Below are 19,575 nucleotides of genomic sequence, written 5' to 3'. Positions count from 1 at the left end.
TCTAACTCATTCTAATAATACCTATAATTTCAGGTTTTATTCTGTAATCTACACTTTCACACTTAAAGAAACTGAATGTTGAGAGAAAGAGAAACAGCAGAATGCAGACTGTAGAGATGATTATGCTGGATACGTCTACAGCGTAGTCATGTAGAGCTGCTGTTTTTCCAGCTCGAGTTGGCTGGCACCACGATCAGTTTTTTTGGCACCACGTTCAACTGTATTGGCCCCAACCAAACCAAATCCCCCCCCAACCCACTAAGCTAGCGATGCTAAGTAAATGCGCTAAACCCGCAAAATAGAGGAGGAAGCTGGAGGAGTGGAGATGAAGGTTTACTCTGTAGTTATTCTAACTAGAATTTAATTGCTTCTGCTGTTGCTTTTACTATTGCATTTGTTTTTATTTTATATAAAAGGAAAGGGGAGGGGGGAGAGGAGAGAAACCATGGAAGTAATAAGATATAGTGAAATGAATACAGAGTAACACATGAATTACATTCAAATAATGAAGAGAAGAGAGGAGGAAAAAAAGAAAGAAAAAGGAAGAGAAAAAAGAAGCTGAAGAAAAATGAAAAAAAATGAAAGAGTTGAAAAGATGAAAAAAGAGAATAGCAGGAAAAAAATTTAAAAAAATAAAAGAAGAATAGAGTAAATAATGCTACCTATACATACACATGTCAAATATGCATTGTTACATTTTATTATAGTTGATTAATTCTTTATATAAATACTACAGAGTACACTCTTTTAATTAATTAATTGCTCATATAATAACTTAATTAATTAAACAAATAAATAGTCCAGCTGCACAAATCTGCTAGAACAATGCAGTCTGTGGCTCTGTGCTGGGATCAGTGACAATTATTAATGCTGGTAACTACTGTAGTTAGTTAAATACTGTCTCTTCTCTTCTCTTCACTCTCATCTCAGCACTCAATAATAACTTCCTTCTAATCATTATTGATATTCCACCCCATCTAACACTAGAGATAGGTACAGTGTGTACATAGTTGATTCAGTTGAACATTGAACCCTGTCAGCATCAGTGCCATCAGCAGCAGCAGCAGCAGTGATATATTATTAGCTGTCTCAGTCATGACTTCATCCCTGCATATACACAGTACAGCTCTCCCCACAACACATACTCACAGACAGCTGTAAGTAAGGAATGCCTCTTCATCTATCTATACCATCTCATCACAAATGCTCACAATCACTGTTCTTCTCTTTTCTTCCATGAATATTAATTAGTAGAGTTATACTCTCCTGCTAACTGACATCCCCCTCCAGCCTTCAATCCCTGGTTCAGCAGCTCAGCAATGAGGACTGCCATATCGTATCCAGCTTGATCCATGCCCGACTCCATGTGGATATCCTGGGCTGCTTGCCTCTCGAGCTGGCGGCTGGGATAGCCTCCTATCTGGCTCCGTGGGACATTTTCAGATATAGATCAGTATGTTGTTCTTTTATGTTATTTTTTTATTCTTTTTTTTATTTTTATTTTTTTTTTATTATTATTCTATTAGTATTTTATACCCATGGCTCCCTCCATATGCTTCATTTCAATACCCTATTAAATAAATAATAATTATAAAAAAGGTATCCAAACGCTGGAATGAAGTCCTCTCATCCCCTTCCGTCTGCAGTAGTAGCTTCTATACATACTTCCCCGAACAACAGCAATTATTATTATTCGACACAAGTAACCCAGACTGGCCCTGCCAGTTCCGTCAGGTTACAAAACGGCGCCTGGCGTTAGTGACGGGGAGACCATACAGCAAGTCCGTGTTCCCCCATAAAAAACACAAGGCTCAAACACGGGCGAGTACTCACCTGGTTTCCTATCATGATGGCATGGTTGCGCACGACCTTGGTGCCCGAAAGATCAGACTGCTATCAGTCGTGGACGGACCAATCGCTACCTATCAGACGGAGAATCGGGAATGTTTCCTCGAAGTTGCGCTTTCGTGCACGGCGGTTGCGGCTGTGACGATTGAGGGGTGAGGTTTTGACTCTTGCGTTTCCCTACCTTTATCTTACTACTTCATTTGATTTTTTTCAATGTTAAATTTCAGGAACACAAATGGAACCTGGTTCTAACCCACTGAGTTAGGTACTGCCATGTCTGGAACTATAAAACAGAAGATGAAGGCTCCTTTCGTCTACCGTCCAAAGCAATCCGTTTAGTTCTTGATGAGGATGCCGTTGCCGTACAGGTAGGAATTCATCCCACGGTTATCATCACTTGGGATTTGCGATCAAGACAGTCCAGGGAAATCAAGCATGATGCTTCCGTTCTTTTACACATATTTCTCAGCGCAAGAGACTCATCGCTGGTTCTCGTCCATTGCACAGATGATGAAGATGGGGCGCCCCAAAACTGCAACGTCGACAAAGACTTCTCCGGCATTGTTGGAACGCGCTATCTTCTCCAGGGTGCAATTCCCGCTCTGCAGGGTGTTACTACGTATTTAAAATTGCCGCCAAATGAACCTAAGATCACCCATAATACCGTGAACGTTTTCGGTAATCATGACAGATGCGTCATCGCCTTCGGACAGCCTGTAATGGATGAGGATGACAGTTGTCGTCGAGATCCTTGGGTGTACGATCGGCGTAAACGGTATATATTGGTGATACTGCATCCCGGAAAACATCAGCACAAGCAACAACTACAACTCCCAAGACGGCCACACACAACCCTCTACCACGACCCCATCCCCCAATTCATGGGATATAGCTTACCCACCTCCGCAGCAACCACATGTCCAGATGTGATCTATTACCGTGATGATATCGACCTAGGCCTCACAGTCGCCAACTATCTACCCGGCACCAGCAGCACGGGCGCCACTTTTGCCGGATCTGAGATCGAGGACATCCTAACGGATGAGTACGTGATGGCAGAGAAAGGGAGCCTGCTTATTGACGGCAATTTCTTCATGGGTGGCGATGATAGGTTTTTGGTAATCGTGGATGAGCGTGGGGTTCATGTGTGGTGTTTTGATGAGGATATTGCGCTGTATGGGGAGGACGTGCAGGGATATAGGAGAATTCGGAAAGGGCGTGCGGAAGAGCGCACGCGGAGGCGGGAGAGGGAGCCGGAGCTGGAGAGCGAAGTGGCGTGGAATGAGAAGAGTGCGACTATGAAATTTAAACAGAAATTGTTGGCGATTGGACGTGATGATACGGTGAGGCTGATAAATGAATTTGTGGGGAAGGACTGGAGAGTGAAAGATTGGCCCTGGTGAGGATGATCGCCACTCCTACAGGTATAGTAGACAAAACGGATGGCAGGCAGGATGTCACGTTTATCTCTCTCTCTCCCCCTTTTTCCCCTCTGCCTGTCTCTCCTTTTCCTCTCATGAGATGTCCGGCGTCCTCATTTTTCATGCCGGTGGGGGTGCACGTTTGGGCCGGGGAGGGATGGAAGTAGCATGTGGGAGATTTAGGGAAATGGAGGACTTGAGTGTGAAGGAAACGGTATGATATGGACAGGTTTGATTGGAAGGCCCCTTTTGCAAAATCACAGAAGAACCCCATCATGACTCCATGAGATGAGAGCCCGTCCCGTCCGGTCTATGCTGGGATTATAGTGAAGTAATTCGCGTCCTGCGACCTACAAGGAAGTGGAAAAATGGATATATGTACGCCGTATGTGTTTACATATATTTAAAAATAAAACACTCAGCTACTGGTGGGGCGGGTGCGTCATAATCATCACCATCATCATCATCATCATCATCATCATCATCATCATCATTTTTATTTTATTTTATTTTATTTTATTCATTCAGAACGGTGGTGGGTGCAGCAGTTTTTGTCCCTCCCTCCTCACACCTCGCGGCTTCCGGATATCCAGCTTGCAAGGACCACTACTCAACATCCTCAGACACAAAAACATGTCCGTCTATCTATCCAGTTATGTATGAGTCGACGAAAGAGGAGGAAAAAAAGAAGACACATATCAGCCCGACGGGCAGACTCGCTTTTCTCTTTTTTCCAGCAAGGTCAGGGTCAAGGACAAGGTAGGTGACAGCGAAGGTGAAGAAGAAGAAGAACATGCTCATTAAGGCCTATTGAGCCACACCACAACCACCAACTAGTAGTGGCTTTCGTCCGTATCCCGCATTCGGCCGTACGAGGTTCTAACTTCTAGGCAGACGGATATATCATTTAACTAGTACTCCGTACTCCGGACTACAGACAGTACATAATATGATTTCGGCCCGACAAGATACAATAAGTGACGATGTCTTTAGTGCCGCGCTAAATAAACCAACAAGAGCTAACTAGAGGTGCACGCCGCACAGAATTACGTGCGAAGGAGGTGTTCGGCTTCCACTGGTGTTTTTTTCACGGTGTTCAAGATGGTTTGACGAACACCGCTCCTTATTATTATTAGTTAGGGTTCCGGGTCCCTAACGCCGCACCGCACCCGCGGTTCTCTCAACTCCACTCAACGCAACGCAGCGCAACCTGCTGTCATACTCTGTTGTGCGGTGCGGAGTGGAAGAGATTTTTCCATTCCAGAGTTGGAATTGGAGTTCGAGAGGGAATGATGTTGCGGACTATGGAGTCCATTTGTCTTGATGTGTTGCCTGATGATGATTGCGGCCCTGCGTGCGGCCCTGCGTGCGGTGTTGGTCAGTGGTGGTCCGGTTCATGATATACATATTTCTGTATATGTATATATGTCGCCTCCGTCAGCGATGATGGGGTTTGTTTTTAATTTTACTATTCGTATCAGGTTCAGTTAACTTATATTGACTGAGTACACTTGAATTGACGAGTTTTTATTATTGTGCATTCTTACGGCGTATTCCTTTTTTTTTTTTTTTTTTTTTTTTTTTTTTTTTTTTTTTTTGGTTGAGAAGTTCAATATACTCTCATTATTGCTTTCGTTTCGTCCATATCTACCTATATATCCATACCCTTATCCTCATATATATAGATATAGATTGCAGAACTCCAGCCTAGGGACGCGGAAAACATACCTCTCGCACAAACGGCGCCGCAGATCGTGCGATGTCCCAATCGGAGAAGGCCATCAGACCCTCCCGCGCCGACGATGAGGAGCAGAATTTCGACGATGAAGTCGGAAGACTCTCCCGACGACTGACCCGGGCCTCGAGCACGATCGACCAGGATATCAGGGCATACAACCCCGAGCTGGGCACCCACCTGGACCCCAAATCACCAACCTTCAATCCGCGCGAATGGGTCAAGGCACTCCTGCGCCTCTACGAGGCCGACCCCCTATCGGCGCCTGATCGGTTTCTCGGCGTTGCGTTCAAGCACCTGAGCGCCTATGGGTGGAGCACTGGCGTGGAAAGCCAGCCCACCGTCTATAACATGGTCACCAGCATCCTCTCGTCCCTGGCGGGCTTGGTAGGTGCGAAGCGGCAGGGGAAGCGAATTGATATCCTGCGGGACTTTGACGGTGTTGTCGAGCAGGGTGAGCTTCTGCTTGTGCTTGGGCCGCCGGGCTCCGGGTGTTCGACGTTTCTGAAGACGTTGGCGGGCGAGACTTCCGGGTTCCGGGTGAGCGAGGAATCGTACTTGAATTATCGAGGTACTGTGAATATCCCTTCCTTCCTCTCCCCTTTTTTCAGATCATCCTTGCTCCTGAGATGGAGATGGGTGAGCCGAACCGAACCGATCATGCTGACAGTTCATTTTATCATGCTCAAGGCATCGACCGCAAGCATGTATTGAGGTCCATTCGCGGCGACGTCCTCTACAACGCAGAGGTGGACTCGCACCTGGCCCACCTCACTGTCGGAGAGACTCTGTCCTTCGCTGCACGATGTCGCTCGTTGCGTCACATTCCGGGCGGCTTCTCACGCGAGCAAGCCGATACCATGATGCGTGATGTCATGATGGCTGCCTTTGGTATCGCCCACACCGTGAACACCCGCGTCGGTGATGACTTTGTGCGCGGCGTCAGCGGTGGCGAGAGGAAGCGCGTTAGTATTGCCGAAGCTGCGCTCAGCGGAGCCAAGTTTCAATGCTGGGATAATTCGACTCGGGGCTTGGATAGTGCCAATGCCATTACGTTCTGCAAGAGTCTGCGCTTGCAGGCTGATTTGATAGGCGTAGCTGCTGCTGTTGCTATCTATCAGGCTCCGCAGGCTGCGTATGAGGTGAGACTCTCCACCTAGCTCTATTCTCTATTCTTCCTAACTAATTTTGATTTATTTAACTAGCAATTCGACCGGGTGATCGTTCTGTATGAAGGGCGTCAGATTTTCTTTGGAAAGACAACGGAGGCCAAGGCCTACTTTGAAAGCCTGGGGTTCGAGTGTAAGTGTTTCCCAAACGTAGGAGTGACGGAACATAGCGTTGTGCTAAGTCAATTCATCTCTTTTCAGGCCCCCCTAGACAAACAATACCCGACTTCCTCACATCCATGACGAGCCCAGGAGAACGACGTCCCAAGCCCGGATTCGAGAACCGGGTACCCCGAAGCCCCAACGAATTTGCTGCGAGGTGGCGTGAAAGCCAAGCCAGGCAGAACATCTTGCACGAACTAGCAACATATGAAGAGAACCACCCATCTGCAGAACGCCTTGAAGAATTCAACAAATCCCGCCGTGCCGAACAGGCAAAGAGCCAGCGCCTCAAGTCCCCTTATATTATCTCATACAAGCAGCAGGTGGGCTTAACCCTATGGCGCGCCTACAGAAGGCTCCTTGCAGATCCTGGATTCACTATTTCTTCTCTCCTGTTCAACCTTATCATCGCGCTGCTTCTTGGGAGTATGTACTATGACCTGAAACCCGATACTTCGTCGCTCTACTACCGTGGAGGTATTGTCTTCTTCGCAATCCTGTTTAATGCCTTTGCCAGTCAACTCGAGGTAAAATCTCCCCATTTAGTTTAACTGATTTGTTCATCTGGCGACAGTTACTAATCACACCAATAGGTGCTTACTGTGTATGCTGAACGCCCTGTCATTGAGAAACAACACAAATATGCCTTCTATCACCAGTCCACTCAGGCCATCGCAAGCTACGTAATAGACCTACCATATAAGACTGTCAACATGATCGTCTTTAACGTGGTTATCTACTTTATGGCAAACCTTCGCCGAGAAGCTGGCCCCTTCTTCTTCTTCTGCCTGACAACATACGTCCTTACCCTCGTCATGTCATGCCTCTACCGCTGGCTAGCCAGCATCACTCGAACCGCATACCAGGCCATGGTTCCCAGCTCCATCCTCAGTCTTGGGCTAATTATGTACACGGGATATACCATCCCGGTGAATCATCTTCCCGGATGGTCGCGATGGATGAACTACATTAACCCGTTCGCCTATGCATTCGAGGCTCTGATGGCTAATGAGTTTCACGGCTTGGAGTACCCCTGCGCGGATATTGTCCCCAAGGGACCCGGTTATGACAACCTTCCCAATGAGTCGATGGTTTGTTCTTCTGTGGGCGCGCTCCCTGGCTCTACCACAGTCAATGGGGATAGGTACATCGCATTGACGTATGAGTACTATGAGGCGAATAAGTGGAGGTGAGTTAACACTCCAATCTCAGAAACTAATATTCCTTTTTTGTTTTTCATGACTGCACGCTGACAACTTCCTCAGAGATATTGGAATTCTATTCGCCTTCTTGATCGCTTTCTTCGCGATGTACATCATTGCTTTCGAATATGCAAAACCGCCCAAGAGCAAGGGCGAAGTCCTCATTTTCCCGTCCGGCAAGCTGGCTCGTACCTCTGAGAAGGCTTCCATGGATGATGCCGAAATCCAGCCGCACGCTAGGAATGAATATTTCCATTCGAATGATACCAACGTAGTCACTGACTCCACTAGCTCTGGGCCGGTCAATGGCGGAGCCGTGTTCCACTGGGAAAACCTGTGCTACGATATCACCATTAAAGGCAATGGTCGGCGCATTCTTGATCATGTAGATGGATGGGTCAAACCGGGTACCTCAACCGCACTTATGGTGAGTATACTCTCCCCCATGCAAATCCGTCACGCTCTATCATTTTTTACTAAACCCCCTTTTTCCAGGGCGTTTCCGGCGCCGGGAAGACCACCCTCCTCGACGTACTTGCAAGCCGTGTGACCGTGGGCGTCGTGACTGGCGACACGCTTATCAACGGCTCCCAAACAGACTCCTCCTTCCAGCACCGTGTCGGCTACGTGCAACAGCAGGACCTGCACCTAAACACCATGACAGTCCGGGAGGCCCTGGTGTTCAGCGCTCTGCTGCGCCAATCCGCAGAGATCCCCAAGAAGGAGAAGCTGGAATACGTCGACTATGTTATCAATCTCCTTGACATACAGAGCTTCGCCAACGCCGTTGTGGGTGTCCCGGGAGAAGGATTGAACGTAGAACAACGAAAACGCCTCACAATTGGCGTTGAACTCGCCGCGCGCCCCCAACTGCTGCTTTTCCTTGATGAACCTACTTCTGGCCTCGACTCTCAGACATCATGGGCTATCTGCCAGCTTATTAAGAAGCTCACCCGCAGTGGGCAGGCGGTTCTTTGCACGATTCATCAGCCATCGGCGCTTCTCTTTGACCAGTTCGATCGGCTGCTGTTACTTGCGCCTGGTGGTAAAACGGTTTACTTTGGTGGTAAGTTGGGAAGGCCGGTAGCAGCCACGAAAAATTTAGATGCAGTGCAAGAATCATGATCGCTAATAACACGTCTCTTCTACTCCGCGCAGATCTCGGTCCCAAATCAAGGACTCTAATCAACTACTTCGAGCGGAACGGCGCCCCCAATTGTGCCACTGAAGCAAATCAGGCCGAATGGATGCTTGAAATTATCAAGCCAAAGACCGACGACACTGTCGGCATTGATTGGCACCAGGTATGGCGAGACTCTTCCGAGTTCGAAGCAGCTAAGAAGGAACTGGCACACCTCCGTAGCCTCGCAACCGCAATGAAGGCGAACGAAGGCACGCAAGCTTTGGAAGCCGCCGGTAGTGAATCGTCTCAGCACCGCGAATTTGTTGCATCGCTCTGGACGCAATTCTTGCTCGTTCTCAGTCGTACCTGGAAGCATTTCTGGCGCTCGCCTACGTACATCTGGTCTAAGATTGGGCTAATCGTTATCACGGTATGTGGGAGAATCTCCTCCTACGTTTCTGTCGGAGCGTACGATTCGAGTATTATTGAAAAGGAGACGGCTAATGTTTTCCACCTCCTCTATTTAGTCCCTTTACATTGGCTTTAGTTTCAAGGCGGAGAACTCTATCCAGGGCCTCCAGAACCAGCTTTATGCCATCTTTATGTTCCTTATTATGTTCAATAATATCAACGAGCAGATCATGCCCATGTTTCTCCCTCAGCGATCCCTATATGAAGTTCGCGAGCGACCTTCGAAAATTTACCAGTGGACTAGTAAGCCCCCCCCCCTCCCCCCCACTTCTTTTTGCCTTTTGATTCAGCAATGTATAAAAGTGAAAATAGCAACTGACAGCTCGCCATTAAATAGCCTTCGTACTCTCTAATATCCTAGTTGAAGCCGTCTGGAATACGTTGATGGCCGTCTTGGTCTATTTCTGCTGGTATTATCCAGTCGGGTTTGTTGTGAACACAACGGCTGATGACCAGACCGTCCGCGGATTCCTCTGCTTCCTCTTCTTGTGGATGTTCATGCTATTCACAAGCACATTCTCTCACTTCGCCATTACCTGGGTCCCCAATGCTGAGATTGGTGGCGTCATTGCGAGTCTTTTGTGGATATTCTGCTTGGTCTTTTGCGGGTAAGCAAGCCCCCCACCGCCCCTCTCCAAGAAAAAAGAAAAAAACCCCTTCTCTCCATCGATACAAGTCCTCCCATACATAGCCTTCACGAAAATATCACTAACATTACTTCCCCCTCCAACAGCGTCACAATCCCCAAAGCCAACTTCCCCTCCTTCTGGACCTGGATGCACCCCGTATCCCCGGCAACCTACCTTGTCGGCGGCGTCATGGCCGCCGCCCTCGCCGGCACAACCGTCACCTGCTCCGAAACCGAGCTCCTCCAAATCCTACCGCCCGCCAACATGACCTGCGGCGAGTTCCTGACACCCTTCGCGGACGCCGCCAAGGGCGTGCTGCTCAATCCAGCCGAAGCGGTGGAGGCGTGCCGGTACTGCATCGTCGCCACGACGGACCAGTTCCTGTCTCGCTTTGATATCTATTACGCGGATGTGTGGAGGAATTTTGGGCTGTTGTGGGTTTATGTTGTGGTTAATGTTGGGGCGGCGATGGGGTTGTATTGGCTTGTGAGGATGCCGAAGGGAAAGGAGCATAAGCGGGCGTAGGTGGGTGTGGCGTGGTTAATGGAAGGGGGATGGAGGGAGGTTTCTTTTGTTTTTTGGTTTGTCGTTCTTGTTTCATCTCCCCGCCCCCGCCCTTCCTTCTTCTGGAGGCTTCCTCCTCTTTTTGCGATATGGGACTAAAAAGATTGCATGTTCACAGGTGTTGGATCTGCTGGGTAATGTTTGGAACTAACCATGATAGAAACGGTGGAGCTTTTATTTTCACTTTTTCTTTCTCCTTTTTTCTTTCTCTTTGTATTTTCATTCCCTTTCTTTATTCTTTCCTTATTTTCACTACACGTCTACTGGGTATGCGTATATATTGCATGGTTACGCACCACTTGAACGCTGACATCATTAGAACGGCATTGATAACACAGTTTGCTATATTTTAAAAGTCAGAAAATATATATATAGAAATAACGAAATAGAAATATCTTTAAAGATAAAACCCTCACGAAACCCTCTTTCACAAACCCAAACCCACACTCTATTTCCTACTTTCACTTCCTCACCGATCTAAGTACCCTGCATATGCCCCACACAATCGGTACCAAGCTCAAGTTCACCTACGCCGGCGGCGGGTTCGAAATTCATAGGGTCAGCCGCCCATTCGTCCATCGTCATCATCGACGTGCCGCCGGCTGGGAACCCCCACCCAAAGAGCGTCCTGAGATCTACCGATTCTCCGATCTGGAAATCGGAAGCTGCGTCGAAGGCTATGGGCGTTGGGTATTCTAGGTAGTCGGAGTCCACGGAGCCGGTGTGAGAGCTTGGATGGGAGCAGCCTCTGGCTACCCGTATACCTGGGTCCGTTGTTGTTGATGGGATCAGAGGCTCCTTTGTTGGGTGCGGTGTTAGCGGGGGTGCGGTGTAGACATGGAACAAAAGAAAGAAAGGGAAAAAAAAATCATGGGGATGGGGAATGAGGTGGGGTAGGGAGGCAGGAAAAGTTTTACCATTTGGAAAGTAGGGCTTCCGGTAAGATATGACGGTGACCCTTTCATATTCACCTCCTGGGCGACGACAGGTTTCTCCATGGTATTGTTATCCTCCGGCGGCGCTTCAGCGGCGGATTTCTTCCTACCAGTCACCGTCCCCTTTTGGTGCTGAACCTTCCAAAAGTACTCTCTGGCAATGTGCGTAAACTCAGGCATAATGCTGCCTGGCATAGAATGGTTGGAGGCGATCCCCATAAGCGCAAAGTATCCAGCGGCGGAATCCAGAAGTGACAGATTTGTTCTGGACTCGCGATGAAATGGGTTGTGGATGACGAGATCGAAGAGAATGAATACGGCTGAGACGGGAAGGACGGCGAGTATGCTATGCATGTATATATCAGCGATATCCTGGATACAGATGAAGAGAGCAGGTTGTATAGTATCGAACTTACAACATTGGAACTTGAGGTTGTATGTCGATGTGCTTGGTCAATTCGATCACGGTTCGCGCAGTGCTCATAAGCCTCTGTTTACTCGATTGTGCTTTGGACCCGCCGTCACGGTTGAGATAGAGGGAGAGACGATCTAGAGCAATGATAGTGTGATAGTAACTGAAATGTATATGGAGCGCGGCCAAGTTGGTACTCGGAGGCGCAGAGACGGGGAACTGAGCTGCGCTGCCTGGTCTGATCTCAGCGGGGATAGATTGGCGCCATGCCTCGAGCATTTCATGGACCTGCTCAATGGTTGACTGGGAGGACTCTCGAGATCGCAATGAAGCGCTCACTGAGAAGAGAGATGTGTAGATAATAGACGTAATACGTCCGATTTGGATCAGCGAAACAAACCAGTTGAAGTTCTCGTATTGTGCCTCTGGGAATGGCGGAATCACACAACCGATATCTTCGTCTGGTATGATCTGTTTTGTTTGTTTGAATTAATTAAACCGCGCCGCTGCACAAGGCTCCACGTATGAAGTCATATAGACTCTGGGATAGTACTCACAGAGCATGTGCGGCAATGCATGCCTTGTTGTTTCTCTAAGGCATAGATAACCCAAAACACCCTGAGGTGCTTGGGCTCTGAGCTGACATTCTTGTGGTACCGAAGTTCAACGACCATACGGGCGGCATGAGAGAGAAAAAACCCATCAAGTTGCAGGGCACAAGAGTTCATAGCATATATCGACTATTTGAACGGAAAGAATTGAAGATTAGATCACCTTGCAATAGTTCAGTGCGAAGTACCACTGGTAGGTTTCTTACCATTGCAACTAAAGCCTACAGGCCAAATGTCATAATCAGCAAGCAGACTCCACAGCGTTTAAATGTTGGGGAAAGTAGTATCATACTTGCACACTTTCAATAGATTCTCGGGGGATAATTATATCAGACATGTGGCTTATAGCCACCTGGAAAAGTTCCCATGATCTCCCTTTTCCTGGTTCGAATGTTCCGCATCCGAGAAATTGGCTACCCAAAGCTAGAATACAGTGATACAGGGCGGAGAAGACGGGATTGTGGTGCAGGAATGCCGTCAGATTAGGGTCGAACGCCTGCGCCTCAAACTCCTCACGATCTAGAAATGGGTATACTGGGTGAAGGTTTACAAAGAAAGCTTCATGTATGTTAGTTTAGCACTATACACCGCATAATGTAGCTTGCTCGAGTTTAAGAATTGACAGTCTGCTTACCTTGAATATACCCAGTGGCCTCTTCGGAAGTGATCCGCTCCCTTTTCATAGGCTTGTGGAAAGGAATAGGAGGCCATGAAGATGCGTCTGGGATACCCAAACGGTTTAAAATGAAATCGTCGAGTCTCTGGACAACATCCTGGACCCGAGAATTGCCAATCCTTTGGTTCAAGGATGCCACTTTCTGCTCAGAGAAGAAAGCCAGGCCACAGCTTGGGACTATTGTTTTATTTCATCAAAGTTAGACCTTCAATAGTGTCCTTGCAAGTTGATTCTAGGGGGCTCCTCACCTTTTTCATCCGGAGACTATCGGGTTTCCAACTCGTTAGTCGTGGACAAACCGAAAAAAAAAAAAAAAAAAAAAGATAAAAATCAATGTGCTTGCGTTGAATCTGGAGCATACCGTGAATACGGCGGACTCATCGGAAAGGACAACGTCCTGCGGACCATGCTGCAGGACACGGTCGACGAATAGCTCGCCCAAGGCTACCTTCCCAGAAGGCCGTGAGCTGGCAGGCAAAGAATTGGCAACTTTCGGCCAGCCAAAAATCAGCGACAGGCACAATAGCGCATGGATTGAACGATTAACTAGGTGCGACAGATGTAGCTACCTCTGAACCGGGCCTTGCGGCGAAAAACGCTGAAATAGCAGGGAATTCCCCGTTTCTGAGGGACAAGGGGTCAGCGTGAAGGCAAGTTAACGGCTTTCTATAGATCATAAAAATCAAACTTACTATGCAGTACGTGCACCTAGGTTGCGAACCCGACGGCGTTTCGGGAACTAGAAACAATGAGAGAATGAGAATCGATTCAAGTTACTGGTACTCCATATACAAAAACGGCGCGCTGGGAAAGGCCCGCTCACCGATGCACCGAATCTTTCGCTGCCTACACTGGTCGCAGGTTTTGTTCATTTTGACACCGCCACCATTTGGGTTCTCCATGGTCAAATAGTGTGCGAATAGGCTTTTGTCTCGCAATATTCTTCTCGCAATATTCTTCTAGATAGCAGTGGCTCTGGATAATATGATGGCTAAAGCAGAGGAGGCACTGTTTGTTCAAGTGCCAGCACTTGTCTTTCCCCGAGATGCGAGATTTCAGGACGAGCAGACTTTCATTATCAGGGAGGCCCAGGGCGCCACGATCCAGTCAAATAACAATCGATACGGGCAAATTCAAGGCGCCGAGCATTTTGTCACTTACCCAGCGTACGCCCGTACATAGGCTACTCTAAGAATAGTTGAAATTTAGCTTTCTGTTCCCTGCTCAGCGCCCTTTCGCCCAGGCGGGCGATTACGCAGAAAGGAACCAGCCTTGTCAGGAAGAATTAGTTACCGGTGGGGGTGGTGGTGCCATCCCTAGCGCCATGTTTTAAATATCTCCCCTAAAGCCGGCTGCCGGCCTTGTATCCCAGCCCTAGGGGTAGCATTCATGGTAACCATCGAGGGTTTTAACACTTCGGCCGGGGTTCTATCGTGATGAAGAAAGAATGGGAGTGGGAGTTGATAGTTGATGTACAGAAGAAGAAAAAGAAGAAGAAGAAGAAGAAGAAGAAGAAGAGAGGTTGGATGATGATATGTGCTAGTTACCCGAATGCGGAATGAACAACAACATCTGGTACAAAGAACGTCCACCTCTTCCTGCGCACAAATCAACGAATTACAGAAACCTACTTGACCTTGATCCTGTATGATAACTAACAGATGTCCCCGACTGATTAATTAATAATACTACTTGTCTTTTCGGCGGACGGCACGGGACGAGATATTTAACTACGGGGTACTTGCTGTCAAGATAGCTGAAGTGAGGCTTTTATCTCCCCAGTCAGTCGGTTTAACTCTCAGCTGCTATTGGTATGCGGGAATAGGAGAAGTAAGTATCCTTGGACATCCGATATATGAGGATTTTGCATATGTCTGCCATCCTAAATATCTGTGTTAATCGAAGCAGACCCAAGCACTCAACGCGTTGATAACCAGTTTGTTGTCAAGCTGTCGCATCAGCCTCCTCCCAGCCAATAACTAGCCCTATGCGTGCTGCTGGAGGTCTGAAGACGTCGATTGCTACCGTGCAAGGGACCCTCAAAGCGAAGCGATATACGCAGTAAACTACTTCTGGAAAATTTCCGACGTTAACTCGTTCTAGAGATAATTGGCGGCTGAACTACCATTGGACCCATTTGGACAGCCTTGGACAACCTTGGACCGACCCCTTGGATCCCCCTGGCATCGAAGTCTCCTCTCCATGTTCTCTTCTCAGTATAGACTCGTAGGCCCGAAATCAGTCGGCGTTCTAAATATTGAACCCTGCATGGCGGGGGGGGAGAGGGAGGCAGACAGACACCTTGAATGCAAAACCAGGGGGGAGACCTGGTTGAGGAAATCCAGGGATAATTTTCGCCATTGAAATGGACCGAGGTCGAGAAAACCCTGCTTTCGTTTTGCAGCCTTCTTCTGCATAACATATGAAGTATGAAGATAGAGACCGTGACATGATGATGCAGCGAGGAAGGGGATAACAAACATATCGCACAAGGCGAGAGTATATGAACCCATTTTACGAGGCTTTCGCATATTTAGAATGTCGTTGCTCTCACCACCACACTATCGCTTATTTATTCACTTAGTTATCTTGACAAGTTTGCTGAATAGTTCATTCAACCAGGAAAGTATTCATTCCCCTTCGCATATAAATATCGTGATGCCATGCCGTTGTCTATGTATTTAGGTCAACAAACAAACCAATGCTCAAGTAAATAATCAACTAAATCCAAATAAGATAAAAAAAATAAAATAATAATAATAACAAGCTTGACACGAGTATCTATGACGAGCTAACTAACTATTTAACTTAACTGGTGGTGGAGGTTTCTACGGAAAGTTTCAATATTCCCGCTTGTCTATTTTTTTTATCCGTTTCAAGATCTTTTTGTCCTTGCCTGTCCTCCTCCAATTCCCGATATTCCTTTTGCTGTCGTATTATTCCCCCCCTTTTCTCCTTCACAAAAGCTAGATCTGCGCTTTTGAAATACTGATTTTCGCTGTGAGTTGGCTCCAATCCCTCAGCCCAGTTCGCACAAAAACAAAAAAAGGAGCGGAGAACGGAACTAACAGACATAAACGTTGTACCACTCATATATATATATATATATATATATACACTAACATATCCTTTGTTCTTATCCAATAGAATAATAGTCACGGAAGAAGGGTTTAAAAGAGACGTGAGAAAGAATCTTCGCCTGGGCGCAAACGAAGCCCCAGATCGCGGGGCACACCTTTTTCTTTTTCCTTATCTTCACCCCACCAAATCCACGCTGAGGTGCAAAAGACCGCCACAATGGTAGAGAAGGTCTATGTCACATATAACCAGGTATGTCAAGAGGGAGAAGAGGTAGAAGAGAGACGAGAGAAAAATGAAGAGAGAGGAGAGGAGGCGGGTGGATGAGATAGCCACACTGGAGAGTTGGGGGAGCGGATACATTGAAACACTGAGAACCCCCACGACCTCAGCGGTTTGTTCTTCAGCCATTTCTTATTTTAATTTTTTCTTGCTTCCAAGAACCCCACCGCTGAGCAACATGGCATTCTTGCGCCTTCTTTCCCTTAGCAACCATGGTGTTAACGAGGCGGAAGAGAAAAGGAGGAGGATAGTTGAATGTGGAGCCAGAACTTTTCAGAGATGAAGAATATGCGAATTAACCCGTTTTTTCTTGATCATAACAGGTGCACAAGCTGTGTCAAGCTTCGGCAGACCGCATCCTCAATGACTTCAGACCAAACCTTATGGTCGCCATCGGCGGTGGGGGATATATTCCAGCCAGAATGCTGAGGTATTTGGTTTCCTAAATATTCTCTCTCCTCCTTTATCCTTCCGGCAAGCAGGACGAGGGTGGGAGTGGATGCGGAGGGAGGGAAACAATTATTTTTACTCTCTCGTCCGATACTCCAATACACCAACCACCAGCATCGCCATATCTACTCCAAATATACCAAACGAAAACCCGTCTCATTCAATTCTTTGAAAAACAATAGATCCTTCCTCAAACAGCCCGGCGGCGGAAACATCCCAATCCAAGCCATCGGCCTCTCGCTGTACGAGAACCTAGGCAAAGACGACCAGATCGAGGAGCTCGGCACAAAAGTTACGCGCACACAATGGCTCGACCTTAGCTCGTTGGAAATGGCCAATCTGATCGGGAAGAACGTCCTCATTGTCGACGAGGTCGATGACACGCGGACGACGCTGGAGTACGCGGTGCGCGAGTTGCAGAAGGATGTACAGTTGGCTCAGCAGCAATTGGGGAGGGAGGGCGAGAAAACTACCTTCTCTGTGTTTGTGTTGCATGTGAGTTTCTTCACCTGCATCTTTTTCCCCTGAGTCTGTTTGCTTTTTGTACGGGCGGTGTTGTTTTTACATACGGAGTGAAAGAGGTTGGATAGAAAAATAATGGCCCGCGGGCTGTTTCATCCGCCAGCAAGACCGGAGTTTGTTGTTTCCCATCCAATAGAGTCAAACTGCTAACCAAACCCTCTCTCCACCATCCAGAACAAAAACAAAGATAAGAAGGGCAAACTGCCCACTGATATGATGGAAAGTGGCCGATATCTCGCCGCCGTCACCACCGGTGACGTCTGGATTTGCTATCCATGGGAAGCCAAGTATGTCTCTATCTACCCTTTCCCCTCCTCTTTTCGATCCCCTTTACTCCCCCTCCTTTTCGGCCCCCACCAAGCGCCCTTCACCTTTGTCCCCTGGTCCCTGAGAATATCCTTACGCCCCTCCCGGTCCCAACATAGCACGACTAAACCCGCTGATTGCATTGCCATTCTGTAAATCTTGCTTGGCTAACGTATTGAAATCCTGCTATTCCAAACAGAGATATCGACGAACACGATCAGCTGGCGGCTCAACATCCATTAGCGTGATTTCTTCCAGTCTTTCTTTCTTTTTCTTTTTCTTTTCTTTTCTTGTCTTTTCTCTCTCTCTCTCTCTTTTTTTAAGTAGTAACTAATTATTCCCTATAATGAATTTATACAAAAGAAGTTCATAAAATGTTACGGTGATGTTTTGTCTGGTTCCTAGTTTTTTGTTTCTTCCCCCCCCCTGGTTATTCTAGTCCCACCTTTACTGCACACGTCATTTTACGATTTCTTTTTCTTTCTTAGATTCCCATGGCATGGCAAGAGAGACACACAAAGACTGCCCAAAATGACAAGTAGCTTGAGTGACGATATGGAAACATCCTAATGAATACGTGCATCACACATTACCTCGTCTCCAATTAAAACTGTCATCTCGATGCGGTCTTGTAGTATTTCGTACTCGATTAAATAATGATCACTTCTGACGAGGCGGACAACATGATATCATGTTCATCCTTGGTGGTTATTGTCAATGCTAAAAAAAAGCCTCGCGGGACAGTTCCGAATCCTCTTCTCTGTCATATGTGTATTTATTAATTTCATATACTATCTCTCTATCTCTCTATATATTAAAGAAAAACCAACTTTTCTGTGCAAAAAACGCTGTAACGTGACCTCACGTGACGTCACGTGCACCCCATCAAAAATCCATGGATACGTAGTGGCGCCTGCCAATTGCACCACTCTATCTATCATCACCACCGCCTCTAACGCCCCGTAGCACCCCCTATTACTTCCACTTCATACCCCTCCCTCCATCTTATCACTCACTCTTACCACCCCTACCACCCCTACCACCCCTACCACTTCTATCACCTCTATCACTCCTACCACCTCTACCACCTTTATCACCACTGCCTCTACCACCCCACAGCCCCTCTATCACTTCCACTCCATATCTCTACCCTACCCCCATCTTATCACTCACTCTCTTACCATCTCTATCACCTCTACCACCTCTACACTTCTTCCACTCCGATCCCCCCTTACCACCCCTTATCACTCCTTACCATCTTTACCACCCCTACCACCTCTACCACCCCTACCACCCCTACCACCTCTACCACCACCACTGCCTCTACCGCCTCGCAGCACTCTCTATCACTTTCACTCTCTATCTCTACTCTCATCTTATCATTCTATCCCTCTCTTACCATCTCTATCACCTCTCTCATTTCTATCATTTCTATCACTTCTCTCTATCACCTTTTCCACTCTCTAGCCTCTCTATCATCATCATTATCTCTACTACTCTACAGTCTCTTCTATCACTTTCACTATCTCTACTTCTCTCTTACTATCTCTATCACATTTTGATCTCTGTGTTTATAGTATATACTGCTAAATACTCTGTAATAAAATCTCATGTGATGTTATATACATCTCTTTGAATTTATGAATGAGATTGAATAGCTGACTGTGCAGTCTGTACAGCTCTGATTAATCTGATAATGATGATAGAGATGATACAGACTCACAGAGTGAAAGAGAGTAGTAGAAGAAGTAGAGATGATAATAATAATGATGAGAGAGTGAAAGAGATGAAAAGAGTGATAATAGTGAATAGAGATAGAGAATGAAAGTGATAAAGAGGGTTGTGAGGTGATAGAGATGGTGGTGATGATAGAGGGAGTAGGGGTGGTAAGGGAGAGGTAGAGATAGAGAGATGAAAGTGATAGGGGGAGCTGCGGGGCGGTAGAGGTGATGGTGATAGTGATAGAGGCAGTGATGATG

At 47.2% G+C, this 19,575-nt stretch overlaps 4 protein-coding genes across 5 annotated transcripts; 3 read left to right on the top strand and 1 right to left on the bottom strand.

Annotated features, from left to right (window-relative positions):
• Positions 1-1,095: 1,095 nt before the first annotated feature.
• On the top strand, positions 1,096-3,251 carry BDCG_08712 (uncharacterized protein; the record flags this gene model as incomplete). The annotated part of the gene is made up of 4 exons (XM_045424500.1): positions 1,096-1,157; positions 1,291-1,453; positions 1,600-2,000; positions 2,114-3,251. 4 exons carry the CDS (start codon positions 1,096-1,098, stop codon positions 3,249-3,251), a joined length of 1,764 nt encoding a protein of 587 aa, XP_045273196.1.
• A 1,777-nt stretch (positions 3,252-5,028) lies between these two features.
• Positions 5,029-10,285, top strand: BDCG_08711 (ABC transporter; the record flags this gene model as incomplete). The annotated part of the gene is made up of 11 exons (XM_045424499.1): positions 5,029-5,575; positions 5,695-6,146; positions 6,210-6,306; positions 6,375-6,862; positions 6,929-7,524; positions 7,601-7,964; positions 8,033-8,603; positions 8,696-9,090; positions 9,188-9,374; positions 9,469-9,739; positions 9,865-10,285. 11 exons carry the CDS (start codon positions 5,029-5,031, stop codon positions 10,283-10,285), a joined length of 4,389 nt encoding a protein of 1,462 aa, XP_045273195.1.
• Positions 9,428-15,303, bottom strand: BDCG_08710 (uncharacterized protein). Its single transcript, XM_045424498.1, has 13 exons — positions 14,252-15,303; positions 13,782-14,146; positions 13,651-13,697; positions 13,528-13,582; positions 13,320-13,447; positions 13,207-13,222; positions 12,917-13,135; positions 12,575-12,840; positions 12,489-12,503; positions 12,229-12,411; positions 11,676-12,142; positions 11,242-11,605; positions 9,428-11,122 (listed from the first exon to the last, which is right to left on the bottom strand). The coding sequence occupies exons 2-13, from the start codon at positions 13,858-13,860 to the stop codon at positions 10,802-10,804; spliced, it is 2,160 nt and encodes a 719-aa protein (XP_045273194.1). The 5' UTR covers positions 13,861-14,146; positions 14,252-15,303; the 3' UTR covers positions 9,428-10,801.
• BDCG_08709 lies at positions 14,202-18,391 on the top strand. 2 transcript variants are annotated; one of them, XM_045424496.1, is made up of 7 exons: positions 14,202-14,788; positions 14,867-15,958; positions 16,114-16,430; positions 16,642-16,748; positions 16,951-17,263; positions 17,465-17,577; positions 17,796-18,348. In XM_045424496.1, exons 3-7 carry the CDS (start codon positions 16,332-16,334, stop codon positions 17,842-17,844), a joined length of 681 nt encoding a protein of 226 aa, XP_045282655.1. In that variant the 5' UTR covers positions 14,202-14,788; positions 14,867-15,958; positions 16,114-16,331; the 3' UTR covers positions 17,845-18,348. The 2 variants fall into 2 exon arrangements, with proteins under 2 accessions (XP_045282655.1, XP_045273193.1); XM_045424497.1 differs by having other exon boundaries at positions 14,278-14,788; positions 16,114-16,288; positions 17,796-18,391.
• The last annotated feature ends 1,184 nt before the right edge of the window (positions 18,392-19,575 follow it).

The sequence above is a fragment of the Blastomyces dermatitidis genome (assembly GCF_000003525.1).
Source record: "Blastomyces dermatitidis ER-3 genomic scaffold supercont1.12, whole genome shotgun sequence".
Lineage (NCBI taxonomy): Eukaryota > Fungi > Ascomycota > Eurotiomycetes > Onygenales > Ajellomycetaceae > Blastomyces > Blastomyces dermatitidis.
Note: the sequence above shows the minus strand (reverse complement) of the source record. Positions and strands in the feature narration are given on the sequence as shown.

Excerpts from the sequence above, each read along its gene's own strand:
- BDCG_08709 (XM_045424496.1), top strand. The coding sequence starts at position 16,332 with ATGAAGAGAGAGGAGAGGAGGCGGGTGGATGAGATAGCCACACTGGAG. Across the intron at positions 16,431-16,641 it reads GAACCCCCACGACCTCAGCG|GTGCACAAGCTGTGTCAAGC; the intron begins GTTTGTTCTTCA and ends TGATCATAACAG. Across the intron at positions 17,578-17,795 it reads TGCTATCCATGGGAAGCCAA|AGATATCGACGAACACGATC; the intron begins GTATGTCTCTAT and ends TATTCCAAACAG.
- BDCG_08710 (XM_045424498.1), bottom strand. The coding sequence starts at position 13,860 with ATGGAGAACCCAAATGGTGGCGGTGTCAAAATGAACAAAACCTGCGAC. Across the intron at positions 13,698-13,781 it reads GCGAAAGATTCGGTGCATCG|TTCCCGAAACGCCGTCGGGT; the intron begins GTGAGCGGGCCT and ends CATTGTTTCTAG. Across the intron at positions 12,143-12,228 it reads TGCATTGCCGCACATGCTCT|ATCATACCAGACGAAGATAT; the intron begins GTGAGTACTATC and ends CAAACAAAACAG.